The following is a 19,312-nucleotide window of genomic DNA, read 5'->3' as shown; positions in this document are numbered from 1 at the left end:
AATATCATTAGTATTTATTTGGCGATTCTTGTACTTTACTTTTTGTAAGCTTGGTTTTTTTCCAAAGTGTTGTTTACATGGACATAATATAAAAACAAAACATACCAAAAAAGAGAAATGTATAATATCATCTAGTAACTTTTTTTTTTTTCTGCTTTGGTTCTGGGGATGGAACTCGGGTCCTTGCACTCAGGCAGCGAAGCCACTGAGCTAAATCCCTGGCCCCTTATCTGGTAACATTTTGATACATATGTTTTATTATTTATTTCTGCATTCATTCATTCATTCATTCATATGTGGTTTATTTACTACACATCTTTTTCAGAGCAGATAGGAATTGGAGAGCCCAGAGAGGATCTGCTTATGTTTCATAGGAGATTTGAGCATGTTTTAAAATCGATAGAAGGGCTGGGCATGGTCCACACATGTAGTCCCAGCACTATAGGAAGCCGAGACAGGAGGATTGCTGAGTTCAAGGCCAGCCTGGACTACATAGTGAGATCCTGCCTCAAAAAACCTAAATAAATAAATAGTCAATGGAAAGACTTAAAAAAAAAAAAAAAAGGAAAATAAGATCATCCATAGAGTCACATTGTGAAAAGGTAAAGAGAGCAGATTTTTAAGCACAAAATCAGAATTACTTTAGATTACAAACAGAAGCACTGTGAGAGTATGGAATGAACATACACGTGTATCTACTCGTATTATATTGTTGTATTTACCTGCAGGTATGTTTCTTATTGCAGCTACATACAGGTATATGTAGATTTTCAAATTTAAAAAAATCATTTTTTTTTCAGTACTGGGGATTGAGACCAGGGTCTTAGCACTAAACCACATCTATACCCCGTTTTCACTTTTAATTTTGAGACAGGGTTTTGTTAAGTCCTCAAGTTGCCCAGGCAGTGGTGGAATTTGTGATCCTCCTGCCTCAGCCTCGTGTGGTGCTGCTATTACAGCATGCAATCCTGTAGGCGCCAGGCTCGCCTATGCATCTTCCAGTGTCTACAAATGTATGTAACTGAGTGTGTCAACATGTTGCAGGGTGAGCTGTTGTGGAGCCAGTTTTTTCACCATTCTCTTGCAACCATTTTCCCCCAGGCAAGTATTCTTCCTCGACAGCATTTCCGAGTTATCCTAACACAGGCCAGGAGCTCAGTTTCTAAAGCCACCTCCTGAGGCTGGACATTTTGGCCGCTTGCAATTTTTCACCATCGTCCATGCTGCGACTTGTATCTTGACAGTGAAATATCTGTAGAAACCCAGAGTTATTTCCTGGGCCGAATTTCGTGCAAGTGGAATCGCTGAGTCAAAGGGTCTGTAAAATTCGCTGGATAAAATCGCTTTTTAAACCTCACAACTCGTCTCAGGTATCCATTCTTCACCTCAGGAGGAAACAGGAGCAGAGGGGATGACTATCTGGACCAAGGTCAAAAATAATTATTAGCGGCTGAATTCAAAAGCCGCGCGGGCTCATCCCGCTGCGGCACGGAAGCGGGTGGGATTTGCGGCTCGGCGATTTTTTTTTTTTTTTTTTTGGCGTGTTTGGCGGGGGAGGGGCGGCGGGGAAGGAAACCTGTGTCGCAGTAAAGAAGGAGGTGGAGGAGGGGAGGGAACCGAGTCCGACCGGACGCGGCCGCCGGGAGGAAGGCTGGGCTCGGCTCGGGATCGCCAGGCCCCCCACCCCGGCCACCCGCGGGACGCTGGGAGGCTGAGACCTCCGGGACTTTCCGGGGGTGCCACGCGCCTCGCAGGGGAGCGGTTGTCAAGGGCCTGCCGGGTCTGCTGACCCAGTTGCTAGGGCGTCCATCTTGGGGCGGCCGGCCGCGGCGCCCCCGGAAGGGTTTTCCGAGCGGGGCATTCACTTCCGGTCTGGGGCCTGCGGCGGCGGCGGTGGCGGCGGCGGCAGCGGGTCGGTGTAGAAAATGGCGCTGGTGCAGCGGCTTGGGTCTCTCCCCGCGGCGTTGCGGAGGGTTTGAGGCTCGCGAGCCTCGTTCACCGCGCCCCACTTGCTCGTGCACTTTACACACATGAGGTGAGCCGGGCGAAAGCCGAGCCTCGCGCCGGGGCGGGAGGAGCCTGCGGCGCTGCTTCAGGGCGGGCGGCGGCGCCGGCGTCCCCTAGACCTCGGGCCTCGGCCGGAGGGCGCGGGCTGCGCGGCGGCGGCGGAGGCCCGACGGGCGGCCAGGGTGGGGGGCTGCCGTCGCCCCGCAGCCCGCCCGCAGCCGCGCAGCTTTGTGCCCGGCCCCGGCCCCGGCCCCGGCCCCGGCCCCCTCCCCCCCGCCGCCGGGCGCGGGCTCCGGCCGCAGCGCTCCTTTTCCACGCACATCTCTTGTATTTTGTTTTGTTTTTGTTTTTGTTCTATGTTTCAGAGAATTGGAAGCTAAAGCTACCAAAGACGTAGAAAGAAATCTTAGCAGGTAAGATGGGCGAGCTTTCCGTCTCCCGCCCCTTTACAATCGTGCATTTCCACTCCAGTTCGCCCCTCCGGGGTTGGAAGTCCCCCGGTGTCATTTTCCTTTTCGCACACAGGCAGCGAGACCTTCGGGAGCACGGCCTGAGGGAATATTGGACTAAGGGGTTGGCGGGGGAGACGCGTAATTACGCGTGTGCTTCTGTCTTAAAAAAAAAAAAGCAAAAAGCAATTCTTGTAAACTTAGTTAAAGCATTCTCACCCTTTTAGAATTTAATTAGGGGACTTGTGCATTAATTACTATTGTAAATGGTTGCAGGCATTGTGTGACTCATGATTGAGGCGGCCCTTATGGCGGGCTGTCAAACTGTTTTGGCTTCCCCGTTATTACTTTGTAGCTCAAATTGTTGCCTTTATAAAAAGATACTATGTGTTCGCACCCCACCCCACCCCGTGTAGTTAGGCAGATTCTGTTGCATTGGAAACAGTTTTGCCCTTGAACTTTAATTTACCAGGCTTAAGCTGCCCCCCCCCCCCGTGTTCGGTATGTGTGCTCTTTTTATCAGCTGGTAAAAAGAATTAAAAATCTGTTCCAAATAAGTGGTTATGAGTACTGTCGGGCCAGAGTGCTTTTGCACTGGTATTTAAAATATCAGAGCCTAAGTACCGCCGCTGCAGAGGCAAGTTTTTGCTTTGTTGTTTTTAAATGCGGTCTTTATGGGAATACTTACCTTTATTGAGTTATAATTGCTTAAGCGTCAGGGAAATGTGCCTTGTTTTACTCCTTTTCTCGTTCACTTTCTGTTTTAACAGGCTTTTCTTATTCACCTTTTTCTTTTGCATCATATTGTTACACTCAGAAATTTCTAGATGTGGACAGCTTTCTCTTGGACAGTAAAATAAAATTTCTCCTGTTGGATTTTAATGTAGCTTAGTTTGATTATTGTAAGTTTTAGGTTTATGTTGAAATTATTAACACAATTCAGATTATTTGAGTATTTTTCATGTAAAACCTTTCCAAATTGCCAGTTCTTCCAGTTTCATAAATATTAATCTGTTCAGGTAATTGTTAAAGAATCTGTTCAGTTGACAAAGGATGGGCAACATTGGTTTACCCAATAAGAGATTTTATGTTACTCAAATAATTATGGGCTCATTTTGTGGGGACAGGTGGTGATACAATTTGAAAGAAATTATTTTCAAGAGGTGTTAAAGAGATAGTAAGATGGAATGAAAGAATGCAGGTTGAGTTACCTTCAGGTATAATTTCAGAGGCAGAAAGAAGCTTGGGGGTCTATTTTTCCTTCCATTGTTGTCACCTAACTCTGTATAGGTGTATTTCCTGTGAGGGCCCCCCCCCCCCGTAAAGTATTGTCTGTATAACAGGTATAATTGTTATGTACTATTATGATTGAACAGAACTTGGGTGTCTATTTGCCATGTATCAGAGTTTGAACTCCAGTTCTGCTACTTAAAATATGACCTTGACTCTTGGCAAGTCACTTAACCTCTCGGTGCCTAATCTATAAAATGAGGGGCTTAGGCCAGCCAGTTGTTAAGGTCTGTTAGACCCCTTGGGTTACGTAAAAAGGAGTCAGACGCTGTCCATTCCCACAGAGGACATGGACAGTCTAGTAGGAAGACTAGCAAGTACATAAATAACTGTAATACGGGGCAGTCAGTGTAGAGGTCAGAAGGAGATATCAACCCATTCATGTATAGTAAGAGGGGAGCATTTCCTAAGAGATCTGAGTAGAGGAGATGTGATGCGGCAAGCAAATGCCTTCTTTTTCCCCAGACAAGAATGTATCTGTTCTACCCACTGGTGTTCTCCAGAAGGCAAAGGCACTGTGTTCACTGAGTGAAAACGTGTCAAGCATCTGCTGCATTTCAAACACAGGACTAAGCACTAGGGAGGGAAAGAGTGGAAGTTGCTAAATTTGTTGAGTGCTGTTTTGCTTGGCCCAGGTATTCAAAGGCTCCACATGGATTTGTCTGATCCTTGAAAAGCCCAGTGAAGTAGGTACTGATATTATTTTTGTTTTAAGGAAGAAGGATTTGAGGTCTCAGGAGATTAAGTAACTTGTAGGAGTCCAAACCACTGGTGATTGGAAGGCTTCAAACTATATTTAAATTGTCTCATTTTTATTTTTTTCAGTGCTGCGGATCAAACCTAGGGCCACACACATGCTAGACAGGTACCCTCCCACTGAACTTAACCTGTTACCCTTAAATTGTCTCTTACCAAAGGCACAGTTCTGTCAGGCATGGTGGTGCACACCTATTATTCCAGCATTCTGGGAGACTGAAGCAGAAGAATTGCACATTTGAACCCAGTGTGGGCAGCCGAGCAAGATCCTGTCTCAAAAAGCAAAAAGGGCAGGATTTTAGGTCAGTGCAAAGGTCCTGGTAGTACCACAAGGGGAGGAAAAGGCATAGTACTCTACCTTGAAAAAATTTGAAAATTTCTTTGAAGAAGCAGAACCTAAACACTGTTGGTACTTGGGGCTGGATAGCTCATTATGGTGAGGACTCTCCTGTGTATTGCAGGGCAATCATCTGTAAGTAGCATTCCTTGTCAGTGTCTGTGATGACCAAAGATTCCAGATGCCGAAAAGGTCAGTGGGGATGGGAAATGGGACAGAACCAACCTGGTTAAGAACCGCTCTTCTAGATCTTTGCACTTTCAACATGAAAAGTTTAAAACTTTAAATATTGAATTCATTTCAACATCTTTTTATACCCTGGAAGCCAAATTATGTCTCCAGTTTGGGAGCTCTGGCCTCTGAATGTCAAAGATGTGTTACCATTCTTCTTTCCTCTGCTGAGGGGTAATTCTTCTCAAGACAGTGTGCCAAATATCTAGTGCCATGCAAACAAAATTGGCTCAATATATTTAGTTTGCCACGCTGCCTTTTAACACTCACTTTTGGCCATTAAAATTGTCACATCATGTCAGTAAGGGATCCCAATTGGAATGGAACTTTCAAGTATGGGATTAATCTTAAAAAGCGAAGAAAGGGGCATTGTAAGAACAGTAGCAGAAGTAAAGGCCCGAAATCCAGTCAGATTATGATATGGTAGAGGATAGTAGTTCAGTTGGATTGTCATGTAAGGGCTTTGTAGCAAACTTGTTGAGGCCAGATGAGGACCCCTGGAAGGTCAGGTTGAGAAGTTTTCATTTAAATTCTTTAAGAACGGGGAGCCATTATCTTATCTGCCTTTGAGTAGGATACTAGTGTGATAGAGAAATCTTCTAGGCTGGGATGATGATCAGGTATATTTCTAGGAAATAACCAGAAGTCTAGGAGAGAAGTGGTGAAGAATTAAACAGGAACCTGGGATTTGGCATCTGATTATTTGTGAGAGGATTCAGAATACATGGAGATCTCTATCTTGAGTGAATGGGACATTGACCCAGCTTTTGAACAAAGTAAGGTTAGAGCAGGATAATTTGTTTAGGGAGATGAGATGATAAGTTATATTTTAGTTGTAAAAAATCTTTAGTAATACAACTCGGTCTAATTTCTTAAAATATTTCTGGAGGCCAGAGTCAAAGAATCATTGACGATTTTGAGCTGGACCATGACATGAGGATTAGCCAGTATTCAGACTCCATTTTTCAGTGAGAAAGCTGTGGTTGAGACTCATCCAGTGACTTCCGAGTCTTTAATGGGATGTCAGAGCCAGGATTCAGACAGGTTTTCTGATTCTTACCTGTAGTCATCCCTCTAGGCAGTGTTAATTACAAAGTAGATAAAAATAACCTTTTTTTTCTGAAAAAATAACAATTTCGGTATATTCTATGCACATTTTACTGATGAATATACTATAATGAATGTTTTCTAAAAGTGGACATGCTTCACGTTAGACTGACTTCTTCCCCATAACAGGTAAAGTACTACTGTGTAATAAACGTTGTTAAAAGTTGCTGTGTAACATACAGGGTAGCATCTGAATGGGGCCACTTGTCTGAGGGACAAGTACTACATCACAAAGAGACTTAAGACAGGCATGAACCAGGGCAGTAGTTTTTCCTAGCTAACATGAATCCCACTTGTGCAATTCATTCACCTTTATTTGGCATTTTTTTAAAAGCTTTTCTGTATCTGCCATGATCTGGTTAGCAGACCAACAAATTCATGTTGGTAGGTATTTTTCTAGTTTATTTGCAGCTGTGCTGTAAATCAATGTATAGAATAAATGAATCACAAACTGTAAGCTTAACTTAAAAATATGTAATGGTCCTGTGTGGAAAATTTGGATATACATGTCATAAAAAGAATACTATTCTATGATCTCTTGAATTTTGGCATCTGATATATGTCTGAAAGTGTAAGTTGGAAAAGCAGAGTCCTTTGCAGTGCTCTGACAGCCTCAAAAGTATTGCCCGTAATTAGAAAGATTAAAATGTTACATGTATTCTGTTCAATCTGACTTATGACAAATTTTACCCAAAATCAAGGAAAAATCTCCCTCCCATTTAAAAATTTTTAAAATTTATCCTAACTTTAAGCAGAGTAGCCAAAGTAGTGTATTGAATACTTGAGTCTGTTTGCTTCAGCTTACTGATTATTAATATTTTGCCGTATTTCTTTTATCCTGACACTTCACCCCCCACTGTGGCAGTCTGCATCTCACAAGAGTAAGGGATTCTACCGACAGCCATCAGATGACTGTATGTGGAACGTTAACTTCATGATGCGGGTTGGTTCATATCCAGCTTTTCCCAGTTGTCCTACTCATGGTTTTCTTGCCTTCACCTCAGTCCCTTAATCCAGAGCTGCATTTAGTTGTCCCTGAAGTTTCTTTTTTTTTTTTGGTACTGGGGATCGAACTCCGGTCCTTGTGCTTGCGCAGCAGGTGGCGAAACCACTGAGCTAAATCCCCAGCCCCCTGAAGTTTCTTTGTATCAGGAACAGGTCTCTAACCTTTATGCCCCTTCCATGATGCCATTTTTGTGCCCAGCTGTTTTGGCAGACTTCAGCTTGGATTTGTCTGCTCACTTCTGTGTGGTTAGTTTCAGCAGGAATAGCCTATTGGTGGTGATATAGCAACGCGCAGGGCCTCACGTCAGGCTCTCTGCTTGGATATTTGTAAGTAAATTGACTGAAAGGTTTTCCAGGGCTCTCACCTTTACACTGACTGAATGTTTCTCTCAGGTTAGGAAATGACAAACCATTTAATTGAGATTTAATTTTAAGTATTTGAAGTTGTAATAAGTCATAATAATTGCTGCTTTTATGAAGGGTTACTCTGAAGATAGTTCCTTCATTGATAGGCATGAAAGTTGCTTGTTTTCAGCTTTGAACTGGTAACCAACCCTGGTAAAAAATAAAACTCCTAGGTGGTACTTTGGCTTCCTTTTATTTTATTTTATTTTTGGTACCGGGGATCGAACTGGGGTCCTTGAGCTTGTGCAGCAGGCGGCAAAACCACTGAGCTAAGTCCCCGGCCCAACTTAGGCTTTCTTAAAGGAAGACCCATTCAAGTTGGAGTGATAGTGTGCCCATAGAACAAGGACTCACAGGTGTGTGGACTGGTTTGAAAGGTTGAAGGAAAAAAAAGAACAGATGCCGTTCTTAGCATTTGTCAGACTTCAAAGGGTCACTACTTTTCAAAGATGAGCAAACATTCCATTGTAGAGGTTGCAGAAGAGCTAAACTGAGATTCAGAAGAGCGAGTGATGTTTGACTAAGGCATAGTTTCTATCTTAAAAAACCATGAACATAAATTTAGTTTAAATTTCCTATTTAAAGTGTCTTATTTTGGAAATGGCTTGCATACTGTTGTGTGTTTGAGTTGGCTGTGAAGCAGAAATTCTAGCATATCCCTTCTTGTAGGGACGCACATTTTGAATTTTCGGCAGTAGTGTATTAGGTGATGATGACTCAGCTGACTGTTTCAAATGGAATGTTCAAAACAGATTGAAACCTGATTGAGGAATTTTATACTTTGAACCCTACAAGATATTTTCTGTGAACAGCAGTTGATTGGGCTTGGTATAATAACAAACAAGACGAAGCCAGCTCACTTGTTTTGCTGATCTTCCTAGTGGTTTTCAGTCAGCAAGCATCTATTGAGCAGTTTGCTACAGTGATACTGAATATTTCCATGATTATAACATCTGTGTTTTGTTAACTTTGGTCTCTTCTTTCTTCTGCTCTTTTGAAGTATCTCCCGGAACTTAGGAAAGAATAGGAAATTACTGTATGGTGCTTACACTGAGCTGATTTTAAATGCACTTTTAAATATTACTTTGTTCTTTGTTAACTAGTTACACAGTGGATATCAAAGAAATATGTTCTGTTTGTGAATCTCTAGGAATGTGAGGCACATAAGTGAAAATCTTAAAAGTGTACAGATGCAAAGGGACCTAAAATGTGATTCTCCACACGGCTGCGGGTTAGTCATTGTAAGCCACAGTTCTGAGTGTCGGTCGTTTGGACGTGTTCGCCGGTTCCCAGTGGTTCTGGAATGGAGGCGCACACTGCTGTCCTTCCGCCTCCTGCTGTATGTCCCCTCATGTGTCTCCTCCGCATGTGCCATTTACTCTCTCAGTTGTTTAATAACAACTTTGTTGAGGTAAAATTTACATACCATAAAATTTGTTCTTTTAAAGTATATGATCCATTGGTTTTTAGTATATTTGCAGCTTTGTGTTTTTGTACCTTCATCACTGCTGTCATGTTCTAGATCACCACCTACGCCATCCTAAGACCCCATGCTTAATAGCAGTCATTCCCCATTTGTCCTTCCTTCCAGCCCTTGCCACGAATCTACTTTGTGCCTATTCTGGGCATTTCATATAGATGCCACCGTACCATATGATTCTTTTGTATCTTTTAATGTCTGGCTTGTCTTAAACATGTTTTCAAGGTTTATCCCTGTTGTAGCATATATTGGTGGGTGGAAAATACTCTTATCATATTTCCTTCCTTCTTTCCTCCCCCTTCTCATCCTGTGTGTATGTATGTTTCTGCGTGTGTGTGTGTGTGTGTGTGTGTGAGAGTGAGTTTGTGGGGATTGAACCTAGGGCCCAACCAATGGCAAACATGTACCCTACTCTTGAGCTTCATCCTCATCCCTGTTTACTACATTTTATTTATCCATGCATCAGTTGGGACATTTGAATTGTTCTCACTTTGGGATTATTATGAATCATGCTGCCATAGACATTTGTGTACAAGTGTTTGTGTGGGCATATGTTTTTAGTTGTATTGGATATATCTAGGAGTAGCATTGTTGAGTTTTATAGTAATTCTTCTTAACTTCTTGTTTTGGTACCAGGGGAGTAATTCTTTTTAACTTTTTTGAGGAACTGCCAGACTTTCCCAAGCAGTCATACCATTTTACATTCTCAGCAGCAGTGTGTAAGGGTTCCAGCTTCTCCACATCATTGCCAACAGATGTTACTGTGCTTTTGACTCCTGCCATCCTACTGGATGTAAATGGTGTTTCATTGTGGTTTTGATTTGTGTTCCCCTAATGACTAATGATGTGTTGAACATCTTTTCATGTTAATATTGGTCATTTGTGTATTTGATTTGGAGAAATACCTGCTCATGTCCTGTGGCCATGTTTAAATTGGGTTATGCTTTTTAGTGTTGAGTTGTAAGAGTTCTTAATATAGCTTAGGTTCAAGTCCTTTATTAGGTAAATGATTTGCAAGTATTTTCTCCCCTTTTATGGGTTTTCTTCACTTTTATGGTGTCCCTTAAAGCACAAAAGTTTTTAATTTTCTAAGTCAAATTTACCTGTTATTTCTTTTGCCACTTATGCTGTTGGTACTCTATTGAAGGTTAGAAAGATTCTCACGTTCTCTAACAATTTTAGTTTTAGCTTTTACATTTAGCCCTGTCATCCATGTTAAATTACTTTTTGTACATGATGGAGGCCCCAGTTTCATTGTTTTCTTGTGACTCTTCAGTTGTCCAGTGCTATTCATTGAAAAGGCTGTTCACCCTTAACACCCTTGTTGAAGGTTAGCATCAGATAATGTAAGGACTCAAGTCTGTGTTCCATTTGTACTGTTCACCCATCATCATGCTGCTTTTACACTCTTGATTACCATAGCTTTTTAGCAGTTTTGAAACCGGTTGTTGAGTTTTCCGATTTCATTCTTTTTCAAGATTGCATTGGCTGTTCTGCTTGCATTTCTATATACATTTTAGGATCAGTTTGTCAATTTCTTTTCTTTTTAAGGTACTGGGGAATGAACTCGGGTCCTTGCGCTTGTGGGGCAGGCGGCCAAACCACTGAGCTAAATCCCTGGCCAGTTTGTCAATTTCAATAAAAAACACAGCTGGGTTTTTGGTAAGAACTGCATATCAGTTTGGGCAGTATTGATATTTTTTTTTTTTTTTGGTACCGAGGATGGAACTCGGGTCCTTGCGCTTGCTCAGCAGGCAGCGAAACCACTGAGCTAAATTCCCGGCCCCTGACATTTTTTGTTTTATTTTGTTTTTTAGAGACAGGGTCTTGCTATGTGGGCCAGGCTGGCCTTGAACTCAGCTATCCCCCTGCCTCAGCCTTCAAGTGCTGCGATTACAGGAGTGTACCACCACACCCAGCAGTATTGACTTTTAAAAAATACTAATATTCCAGTTTGTGAACACAGAATCCTTTTCTATTTATTTGTCTTTAATTTCTTTCAAAGATGTAGTTTTCAGTGTACAGTTTGTACTTTTTTGAAATCCCTATATATTTTACCCTTTTTGATACTATCATAACTGACATTGTTTTCTTGACTGAATTGTCTTTATTTTGGTACAAGTGATTGATCTGGGGCCTTGCACATGCTAAGCACATATGGTACCACAGCGCTGCACTCTCAGCCCGTATCATGTGTGAGTAGAGATAGGTTTACACCTTCCTGTATTTCTTGTGTGTGTTTGTACATAAGCACACAAGCTCTTTTTCTTTTTCCTCCTTAGTTCTTTTAGACACCCACTTCACTGTTGAATAGGAATTGGTAAATTGGACATCTTTGTTGTCTTCTTCCTAACTTTAAATGAAAAGTATTTGCTTTGTGTATGGGGGAGAGGGTTCCTGGGGAATGAACCCAGGGAATACTGAGCTATGTCCCTACCCCTTTTTCTGCCCCTTTTTATTTTTTATTTTGAGACAAGATTTTGCTAAAATGCCCTGGCTGGCTGCCTCAGCCTCCTCAGTAGCTAGGATTACAGATAGTCTTTGTCGGGTTGAGGAAGGGTGCTGGATTTCATTAGATGCTTTCTTCTGTGTCTGTCCAGATCATCATCTAGGTTTGTTCTTCATTCTGTGAACATGTTGTATTACATTGTCTTATTAAAAATCAACCTTGCATTCTTGTGATAAATCCCACCTTGTATTGCCTTTTTTTCACTACCTTTGTGTTGTCTTGTTTATATGTTGCTGAATGTCATTTGTTAGACTTCTGTTGAGGACTTTCGTGTTTGTATTTGGATAAGGGTTCTTAACCTGTAGTTTCTACTTACTCTGATATCTTTGTCTGCTTTGGTACCTGGTTTGGTGTGGATTGGAATCTGAGGGCTTTAGCTGTAGGTTTGGCATTTATCTCATGTACGTTGTGCCATAATAATTGCTTTTGTATGTTCAGTTTCATTTTCTACTGATGCTCTCCCTCTTTTGGTTGCTAACCTTGCCTAGTGCAGTGTTTTGCTCCTAGTCTCATGTAGCTGACAAGTAGTTTGTACTTACTATGTGCATCTGTAAGCACTTCGTTTGCTGTACTAATTTAATCTTTACAACAGCCCTTTGAGGGAGCTGCAGTTTGAGACTTCTTGTAAACTAGGAACTGTAGACTACAGAGAAATTACTGTAAGTTGTTTAAGGTTATACAAGTAATGAGAGTTGAGATTTAAGCCCACTTCTCGTCAACATTGGGCCTGGAGTTCTTTATTGTATGCTGTACTCCCTAGGAAATGCTTGTTTGAATAAACTGGTCTCGAAGAATTAGAGTGTGGGTAGGAATGAGGGAAAAGAGCACACTTTTGGTGGGTTATACAGGCAAGAAAGCAGGAGTTGGCATATGAGTAAGAGTGGCCAGTGCCAGGGCACACAATTCAAGTAGAACTAGCTTTGTCTCCAGACCAATAATTAGTCCCATTTGGAAGAGTGAGACTAACATCTACAATATTAGAAAATGAGCATTTAATTAAAGGTCCAGGGTGAGATTTGTATAGGTTGGTAAGAAATGTGAAGGAACAAGTAATTAAGTTTCAAAAAGAGAAGTGGGGTTTAGGCGCGTAGATTTAGCAAACCCGGGTTTGGTTTAACCTTATCATAGCCTTGTACCATCTGAAAAGTCGCTTAGACTTTCTAGTTGACTGTCAAATGGGAGTAATATCAGTTTGATTCAGGGTTAGGGTTCAAAATGAATACCTCAGACACTGTAGAGTGCTTCTGTTCTTGGAGTGGGAGTATATATTATTTTCTCAATTTCCAATCTCGTTGATTTTCCTCAACCTGAGCTGTTAGTAACTTTAGACATAGAGCAGTACTGCAAAAGTAGAACAAAATTTCCAGAATATGTATCATCTTTGTTCCACAATGTTAACATTTAATAACATTTGCTTTATCATTCTCTTTTTCTATATATACAGTTTGTATCATTTGTGGGTAACTTGTATATAGGATGCCCTTTTATCCCCAAGACATAACTATGTATTTCTTAAAATCAAAGACATTGTCTTAGTGATTATAGTACTATTCTCAAAATTGGGAAAATAACATTGGGATAGTCCTAACAGCTGATCTACAGACCTTATTCCTATTTTGTCAGTTGTCTCAGTAATGCTTTTTACAGCAAAACAGTTTTTCTGGTTAGAGATTCAATCCAAGATCACAAGTTACATTTTGCTTTCATGTTTATTTAGTTGCCTGCATTCTGCAACAGTTTCATAGTTTTTGCTGTGTACTACCTTGATATTTATAGAGTAAAGGCTGTTTTGTAGATTGCCCCTCAGTCTATGCTTTCCTGCCATTTCCTTATTCTATCAGATTTTGCATTTTTGACAAGAATAGTATAGAATTCATCATTTTTGTGTTTTTTTTTTCTGGTACCAGGGATCAAACTGAGGACCTTGCACTTGCAGGGCAGGTACGCTGCCACTGAGCTAAATCCCCTGCCCCAAATTCATCGTTTTTTTCTTAGTGCATCATATCAGGAGGTGCATGATGTCTGTTTATAGTTAGCATTTCCCCCTCTATAATTAATATTGTTGGGAGGAACTTTGGGAGTATGTAAGTCTCTTGTTTCTTATCCATATTCTTGCCTGAATCACTGAGTTGCCAAATAGTGATTTTCTAAGCCCATCATTCTACGTTAGTTTATGTTTTACAGTAAGGTCTGTCTCCATTCCTCATTTGCTTATTTGTACCTTCATTAAAATTAGTATGGACTCATAGGTTCTTATTTTTTTCAATGGTTTGTCACTCTTTACTAGTGCTATTTTTTTGTTCAAGTTGTGGGGCCAGTGAGAGCCTCTTTTCAGCTCACCCTCCTGTCAGATTCACTCTGCTTCATTTGGATCCTCACTGCTACCTATTCACCTGTTTTCCCTCCATTCTTACAGGAAAACGTACCAACTCTTCATTACCACCCATGCCTCTAAAACTGAGCTTTCTAAAAATAGCATTGCCACCACCTTGTCTCTTGTTCTGTTTTCTTCCCATACTCTAGTCACAAATATGTACTTTTATTAGTTTGTGAACACACAGTTCTATAATTTGTTTATACTAATGCAAGGACATGTGAGTATATATTTGTATTATTTCCTCTCCTTTAACATAAAAGGTAGCACACTGAACCTGAATTTTTTTTTTGCTCACGTACTATTATGCCTTCTCAGTCCTTTCACATCAGGATGTAGAGACCTTTGTTTGTTTTGCAGCTGCATAGTATTCCATTTATCGTTTAACTACTTCTGTATTTGCAGATATTGAGCTACCTACAAGTGTGAAGAGCCTCTATCTAGTATGCCCACTATTACTACTTCTTTGGTGCTTTTACTTCTTAACCCCTTTCCACCTCCAGATAAGTCCTAGTCTTCTTTATTTAAAAAAAAATACAAAACTGCACTTTGTTCTGTTTTCTTTATTTTACTGCCACAATTATTGAAAAACTGGTCCAAACCTCTGACTCCATTCCCATTACTCTTTTTGCTGCAGTTGGGTTTTCATCTCTCCCACTTGGTTAAGTTATAGTTTGTAAGGTTATGAGTGACTTTCATATAGTGCTGCACTGACTTTGGTGATGGATTTACATAGGAGGATGAAAGGGGGGGTGGCAGTGGAAGAAGAGGAAACAAAGGTTGGGATGAAATAGAAAAAGGTGGGAAAGTAGTTTTTTTTGTTTTTTTTTTTTTTTACAGGAGATGTAAAGTTTTTTTGTTTGGTTTTTTTTGGGGGAGGGGGTACCAGGGATCGAACTCAGGGCCTTGCATTTGCAAGGCAGGCACGGCACCACTGAGCTACACCCCCAGCCCTGAAGTGCATTTTTATAACTATCTTGTAGCATATAGTTAGTTTCTGTGTAAGGATAATCTGGCTTTGCTGATTTGCTGGTTGGGTCCTCCGGAAAGTTGCTTCTTGTTTTCTAATTCCTCATCTCATTATTGTCTTTTCTGACAGCAGAGCTACCATTTAACTTTTTTTTTTTTTTTGCTCTTTTTTTTTTTTTGGTACTGGGGATCGAACTCCGGTCCTTGTGCTTGCACAGCAGGCGGTGAAACCACTGAGCTAAATCCCTGGCCCAAACTTTTTTTTTTTTTTTAAATCCAGAATTGTCACTAACACTTTTGGCCTTCTTACTAATATTGCCAACTGTTCTAATTTGTCACATTAGGTTGGCTTGACCTCTCCTCCCCCAGCCAACATTGTGATTCAAAGGGTCCACCTGGAGTGTCCACTTTCACTTGGGTCATTGTAACAGTCTTCTTGCCCCGTGGCCAATTTATTGGCACGGTTTTCCTCCCTATTTCTGTTTCATTCTGTTGCCCTGGAGTTGTCATGCTAACATGTCTTCATGCTTTGCTGGACCCATGCCTTCTCTGCTTCCTTGCCTGAAAAGACCTTCTTGCCTTCTGTGTCTATAGAAATCGCCTCCTGAGGGCTTGTAGTTCACTAGGAAGACTCAGAGCTCACCATATATTTGTGCTTATGGCTGTGATTTAGTACACTGAAAGGTTTTTAAACAAAGTCAGCAAGGAAAAAGGCGCAGAGAGGGCAAAGTTGAATTGAAGCAATGTGTAAAAAGTATTTGCCAGGGGAATCCTTTAGAAGGTTAGTGCCAAAGGTTTGCTTAGAGGCTAGTCCTGCACCAAAATTCCATAATCTCAGAAGGATGCCAGGTGTTCAGCATCAACCGTATCATTTGTTCATTCACCTTAGCCATGGTATAACCACTCTTTTTTTTTTTTTTTAAATGGTACTGGCCTTTCGTGCTATGCTGCATCTACAGCCTTTTTTTTTTTTGGGAACTCGGGACCTTGTACTTGCGAGGCAGGCGCCAGAACCACTGAGCTAAATCCCTGGCCCCTACAGCCTTTTTTTTTTGAGACAAGATCTTATAAACTGGCCGGCCCAAGCTCAAATTTGAGGTTGTCCTCCCTCAGTCTCCCAGAATGCTGGGATTACAGGAATGCTCCACCATGCCCAGCTATAAATCTGCTCTCGTCAGATAGGGAATGGGGTGACCCCTCCTAAAAGAGAACTTTCCTCACACCAGCCAAGGACCAGCCTTGCAGTCCTTTCTAAGGACCTTTCCATTCTTAGGCCTGGTGCATTAACTCTGTTAACTCTTCTGTACGTTATGGAAGCCTGTCCCCTTCCCTTTTTAGCTTTAGTGTTTGTTTTTGGTACTGGGGATCAAACTTGGGACCTCTGGCAAGCGCCAGAGCTACTGAGCTAAATTCAATCCCCGGCTCCTTCTCTTTCTAAATTTCTGGTGTGACTACATTAAAGTTTGTTATTCACTATTGATTGATTAACTTTTAGGCAGCTATTTTGCAGTATCCATCTTTTATCATTCTTTTTCTAGTGGCTTAGATTGGAATTGATGGATTATAAAATAGTGATATTTAAAAATTCATTATGAGTAGACACTTTAAAATTGCTCACCAGAGGGCTTGGTTGTTAGCTCATACTTCCAACAGCAATGTATGATAATCCCTTTGGAAGGGATTATTTGTAATGGTAGCTATGCAGAGAATGTAGAAAAACTTAACTGTCAAGCATTAGGCCAAGGAGAGCAGGGGAGCATTCCTTTGCTGAGGTGTATCCAGCTGCCATTAATAAGTCTATTTTGCACATTCTCTTCCTGCCTCCCAGGAATCTTGGTTCTCACACACAACTCTAATTTCCCCATTGGCCCATCTTACTGCTTAATCATTGGTGTGGAGGCTTGTGGTTTTAGGGATCTTTTATTATGGAAAACTAAGCATATATCAGAATAAGGAATCTGCATGAACCCGTTAACCAGTTTCAGCAGTTGCTAACATTTTGTCAATCTTGTTTTCTTCTTTTTGTGGGGGTGCATTGGGTGTTGGAGTAGACACCTGTTATTTAAAACAAATTTTTGTACAAAATCACAAAATTTAATGCATGTTTACTGTAACACCTCAAATTAGAAATGTATTTCTTTAAAAGGTTTCTCAAAACACTCTTCTTTGTGAGATTGCCTTGATGATTTTCTTTTCTAGTTTAGGAGGATATTTTCCCAGGTCTTTCTCTTAAGTTTGTATAGTTATACAAATACATGGATACGTAGCTCAAAAGAAGAAAGAAGAAAAAGAATAATGGAAAAGTGCCACTCACATTTCTGTGACTCGCTTCTTTCATTTAACAGGATATTAGGAACATTCCTTCAGATCAGACACACCAACTCCTTAGTGTGCTGTCCTATGCTACAGCCATTTCTTTATTGATGAACCTTCAGTTTTCTGCTTTCAGTCCTTGTGACCTTGCAGTGAACCTTCATATGCATATGGTCTCTGTTGCTAGTATTTTATTGCTGTAAAATACATTCTCAAGGACTTTACTTGTTAATACCACAGCTATTGCAGTTATACTTTCCAAAAGGTTTTAGTAGCTTTAATTCCCATCAATGACACTAATTCTCTCAACTTTCGTTCTTGCTGGCACTGTTGGTCTTGAACATTTTTTGCCAATAAAATTAGTAAAAACTGGTATGTCATTATGGTTTTAATTTTTTTTTTTTTTTTTTTTTGGTACTGGGGATTGAACTCGGGTTCTTGCACTTTCAAGGCAGGTAGCAGAACCACTGAGCTAAATGCCTGGCCCTGTCATTAAATTAAAAAAAAAAAATTCTACAAGAGGTTTCTCTCCCTTCTGCCTATTTCCTATTGCCCCCACACTCCATAATACTAGTTTCTTAGGTGTTCTTTTAGAGTTACTTTAATACATAGTAGGCAAATCTGAATACACATCTTTTCTTTTGCTTCTTACACAAATGATAGCATACTATGTATTCTGTCATTATCTTGCATTTTAAATGATTATTGTAGGACAGAAATTTTTTTTTTTTTTTTGGTACCAGGGATTGAACTCGGGACCTTGCACTTGCGAGGCAGGCAGTGGAACCACTGAGCTAAATCCCCGGCCCTAGGACAGAAATTTTTTGCAGACTTCTCATAGTTTTTTTTAACTACCTTCCTAATTTCTCTTTTTTTCAAACTGTCAAACTCCTCAAATATGAGACTTTATAGTTATTTGCTATTCACCCTCTCACAAACATTCACTGAATGAAGATAACTGAAATTACTTTTCATAGAGGTCACCAGTGCTTGCCTGGTGCAGTGGTGCATGTCTGTAATTTCAGCTACTCAGGAGGCTGAGGCAGGAGGATTACAAATTGGAGGCCAGCCTGGATAATTTAGTGAGACCCTGCCTGAAAAAATAAAAAGGACTGAGGACATAGTTGTATTTGATGCTCCAGTACCGCAAAAATGAGAGAGAGAGAGAGAGAGAGAGAGAGAGAGAGAGAGAGAGAGATCACTGAGGCCTGTGCCTCTCGTCAAAGCAGTGGTTCAGTCTTTGTTTTCCTTGGTACTTCCTCTGTTCTTGTTCCCAATCATGTGCTCATAGTTCTTGGAACTTGAATACTTTGTGTTTCTTGCAGTACGTTCTGTTAAAAGAGTTCTTATAAAATGTATAGAGAAATAAGAAAAGGATTGTGGAGGCATACAGTCTGGAGAAAAGATACGCTATAAATAACATTTATCACAGCCTGTCAAAAGGACAAGGATTTATTCTCTGTGGCTCCTGCAGAGAGCTCATACTGAGTTACCATCATGGTATGGGAAAGGAAAGGTCATAATTTGGAAGTTTTAGATTTGAGTCTTAACTCTGCCTTGTGCTAGTCATATGACCTTAAGTCGCTTAACCTTTCTGTGCTTTGGTTTTCTTCATCTATAAAAGGGAAGTATTTTTACTTAAAGTGGTTGTTAAATAAAAAATATGCTAAAGTCCCCAGCATAGTCACTGCAACATTTTAGTCATCCAGAGGTTTATCATTCCCAGGTTCATAGGACCAGTAAGTGATAAGGAAGTAGGTTTTGGCTAATGGAGGCAGAATTTTCTAAAAATTAGCCAGAACTGTCGAACAGGCTGCAACTAACACAGATAAATCTGTCAAACAAGTAAATGAGTAAATGATTTGAATTGGTTATTGGAAGATAAGGGCAAAATTTGAAACATAGCTTGAATAATTGAGTTGAATATACCATCCTAATCTTGATCTGCTTATTTTCTCTAATCCAAATATTTCATTCTTATTCTGTGTATTAAAATTAACTTTGAAATACAGTTTGAAAACAGCAAAATTTACACATTTTGAGTGTGTAGGTGATTGACTTGACAGATCTATATACTCAT

The 19,312-nt window shown here is 40.6% G+C and overlaps 1 protein-coding gene and 1 long non-coding RNA gene across 24 annotated transcripts in view; one reads left to right on the top strand and one right to left on the bottom strand.

The window, feature by feature from the left end:
* Tnrc6a (trinucleotide repeat containing adaptor 6A) overlaps window positions 1-19,312 on the top strand; it is a 183,684-nt gene that overhangs the window by 97,203 nt on the left and 67,169 nt on the right. For 12 of the 23 annotated variants that reach the window (XM_021237342.2, XM_087209095.1, XM_013076336.3 and 9 more), the window contains exon 3: window positions 2,373-2,420. The exons of 3 other annotated variants lie outside the window; for them this stretch is intronic. In XM_021237342.2, coding sequence (XP_021093001.1) covers window positions 2,373-2,420 — 48 coding nt within the window. Of the gene's footprint in view, window positions 1-1,602; window positions 2,036-2,372; window positions 2,421-4,663; window positions 5,032-7,095; window positions 7,121-19,312 lie in introns of those variants that run through there. 8 more of the 23 variants (XM_087209099.1, XM_021237334.2, XM_087209098.1 and 5 more) reach the window with 7 other exon arrangements.
* On the bottom strand, window positions 695-1,884 carry LOC147828642 (uncharacterized). The gene is made up of 2 exons (XR_015450446.1): window positions 1,791-1,884; window positions 695-1,419 (listed from the first exon to the last, which is right to left on the bottom strand). It is a non-coding gene; the product is annotated as an uncharacterized LOC147828642 (long non-coding RNA).

This window comes from Heterocephalus glaber, unplaced genomic scaffold, assembly GCF_053883595.1.
Source record: "Heterocephalus glaber isolate CG9 unplaced genomic scaffold, H.glaber_assembly_v1.0 deba00000943, whole genome shotgun sequence".
NCBI lineage: Eukaryota > Metazoa > Chordata > Mammalia > Rodentia > Bathyergidae > Heterocephalus > Heterocephalus glaber.
This window is presented reverse-complemented; position numbering and strand designations above follow the sequence as displayed.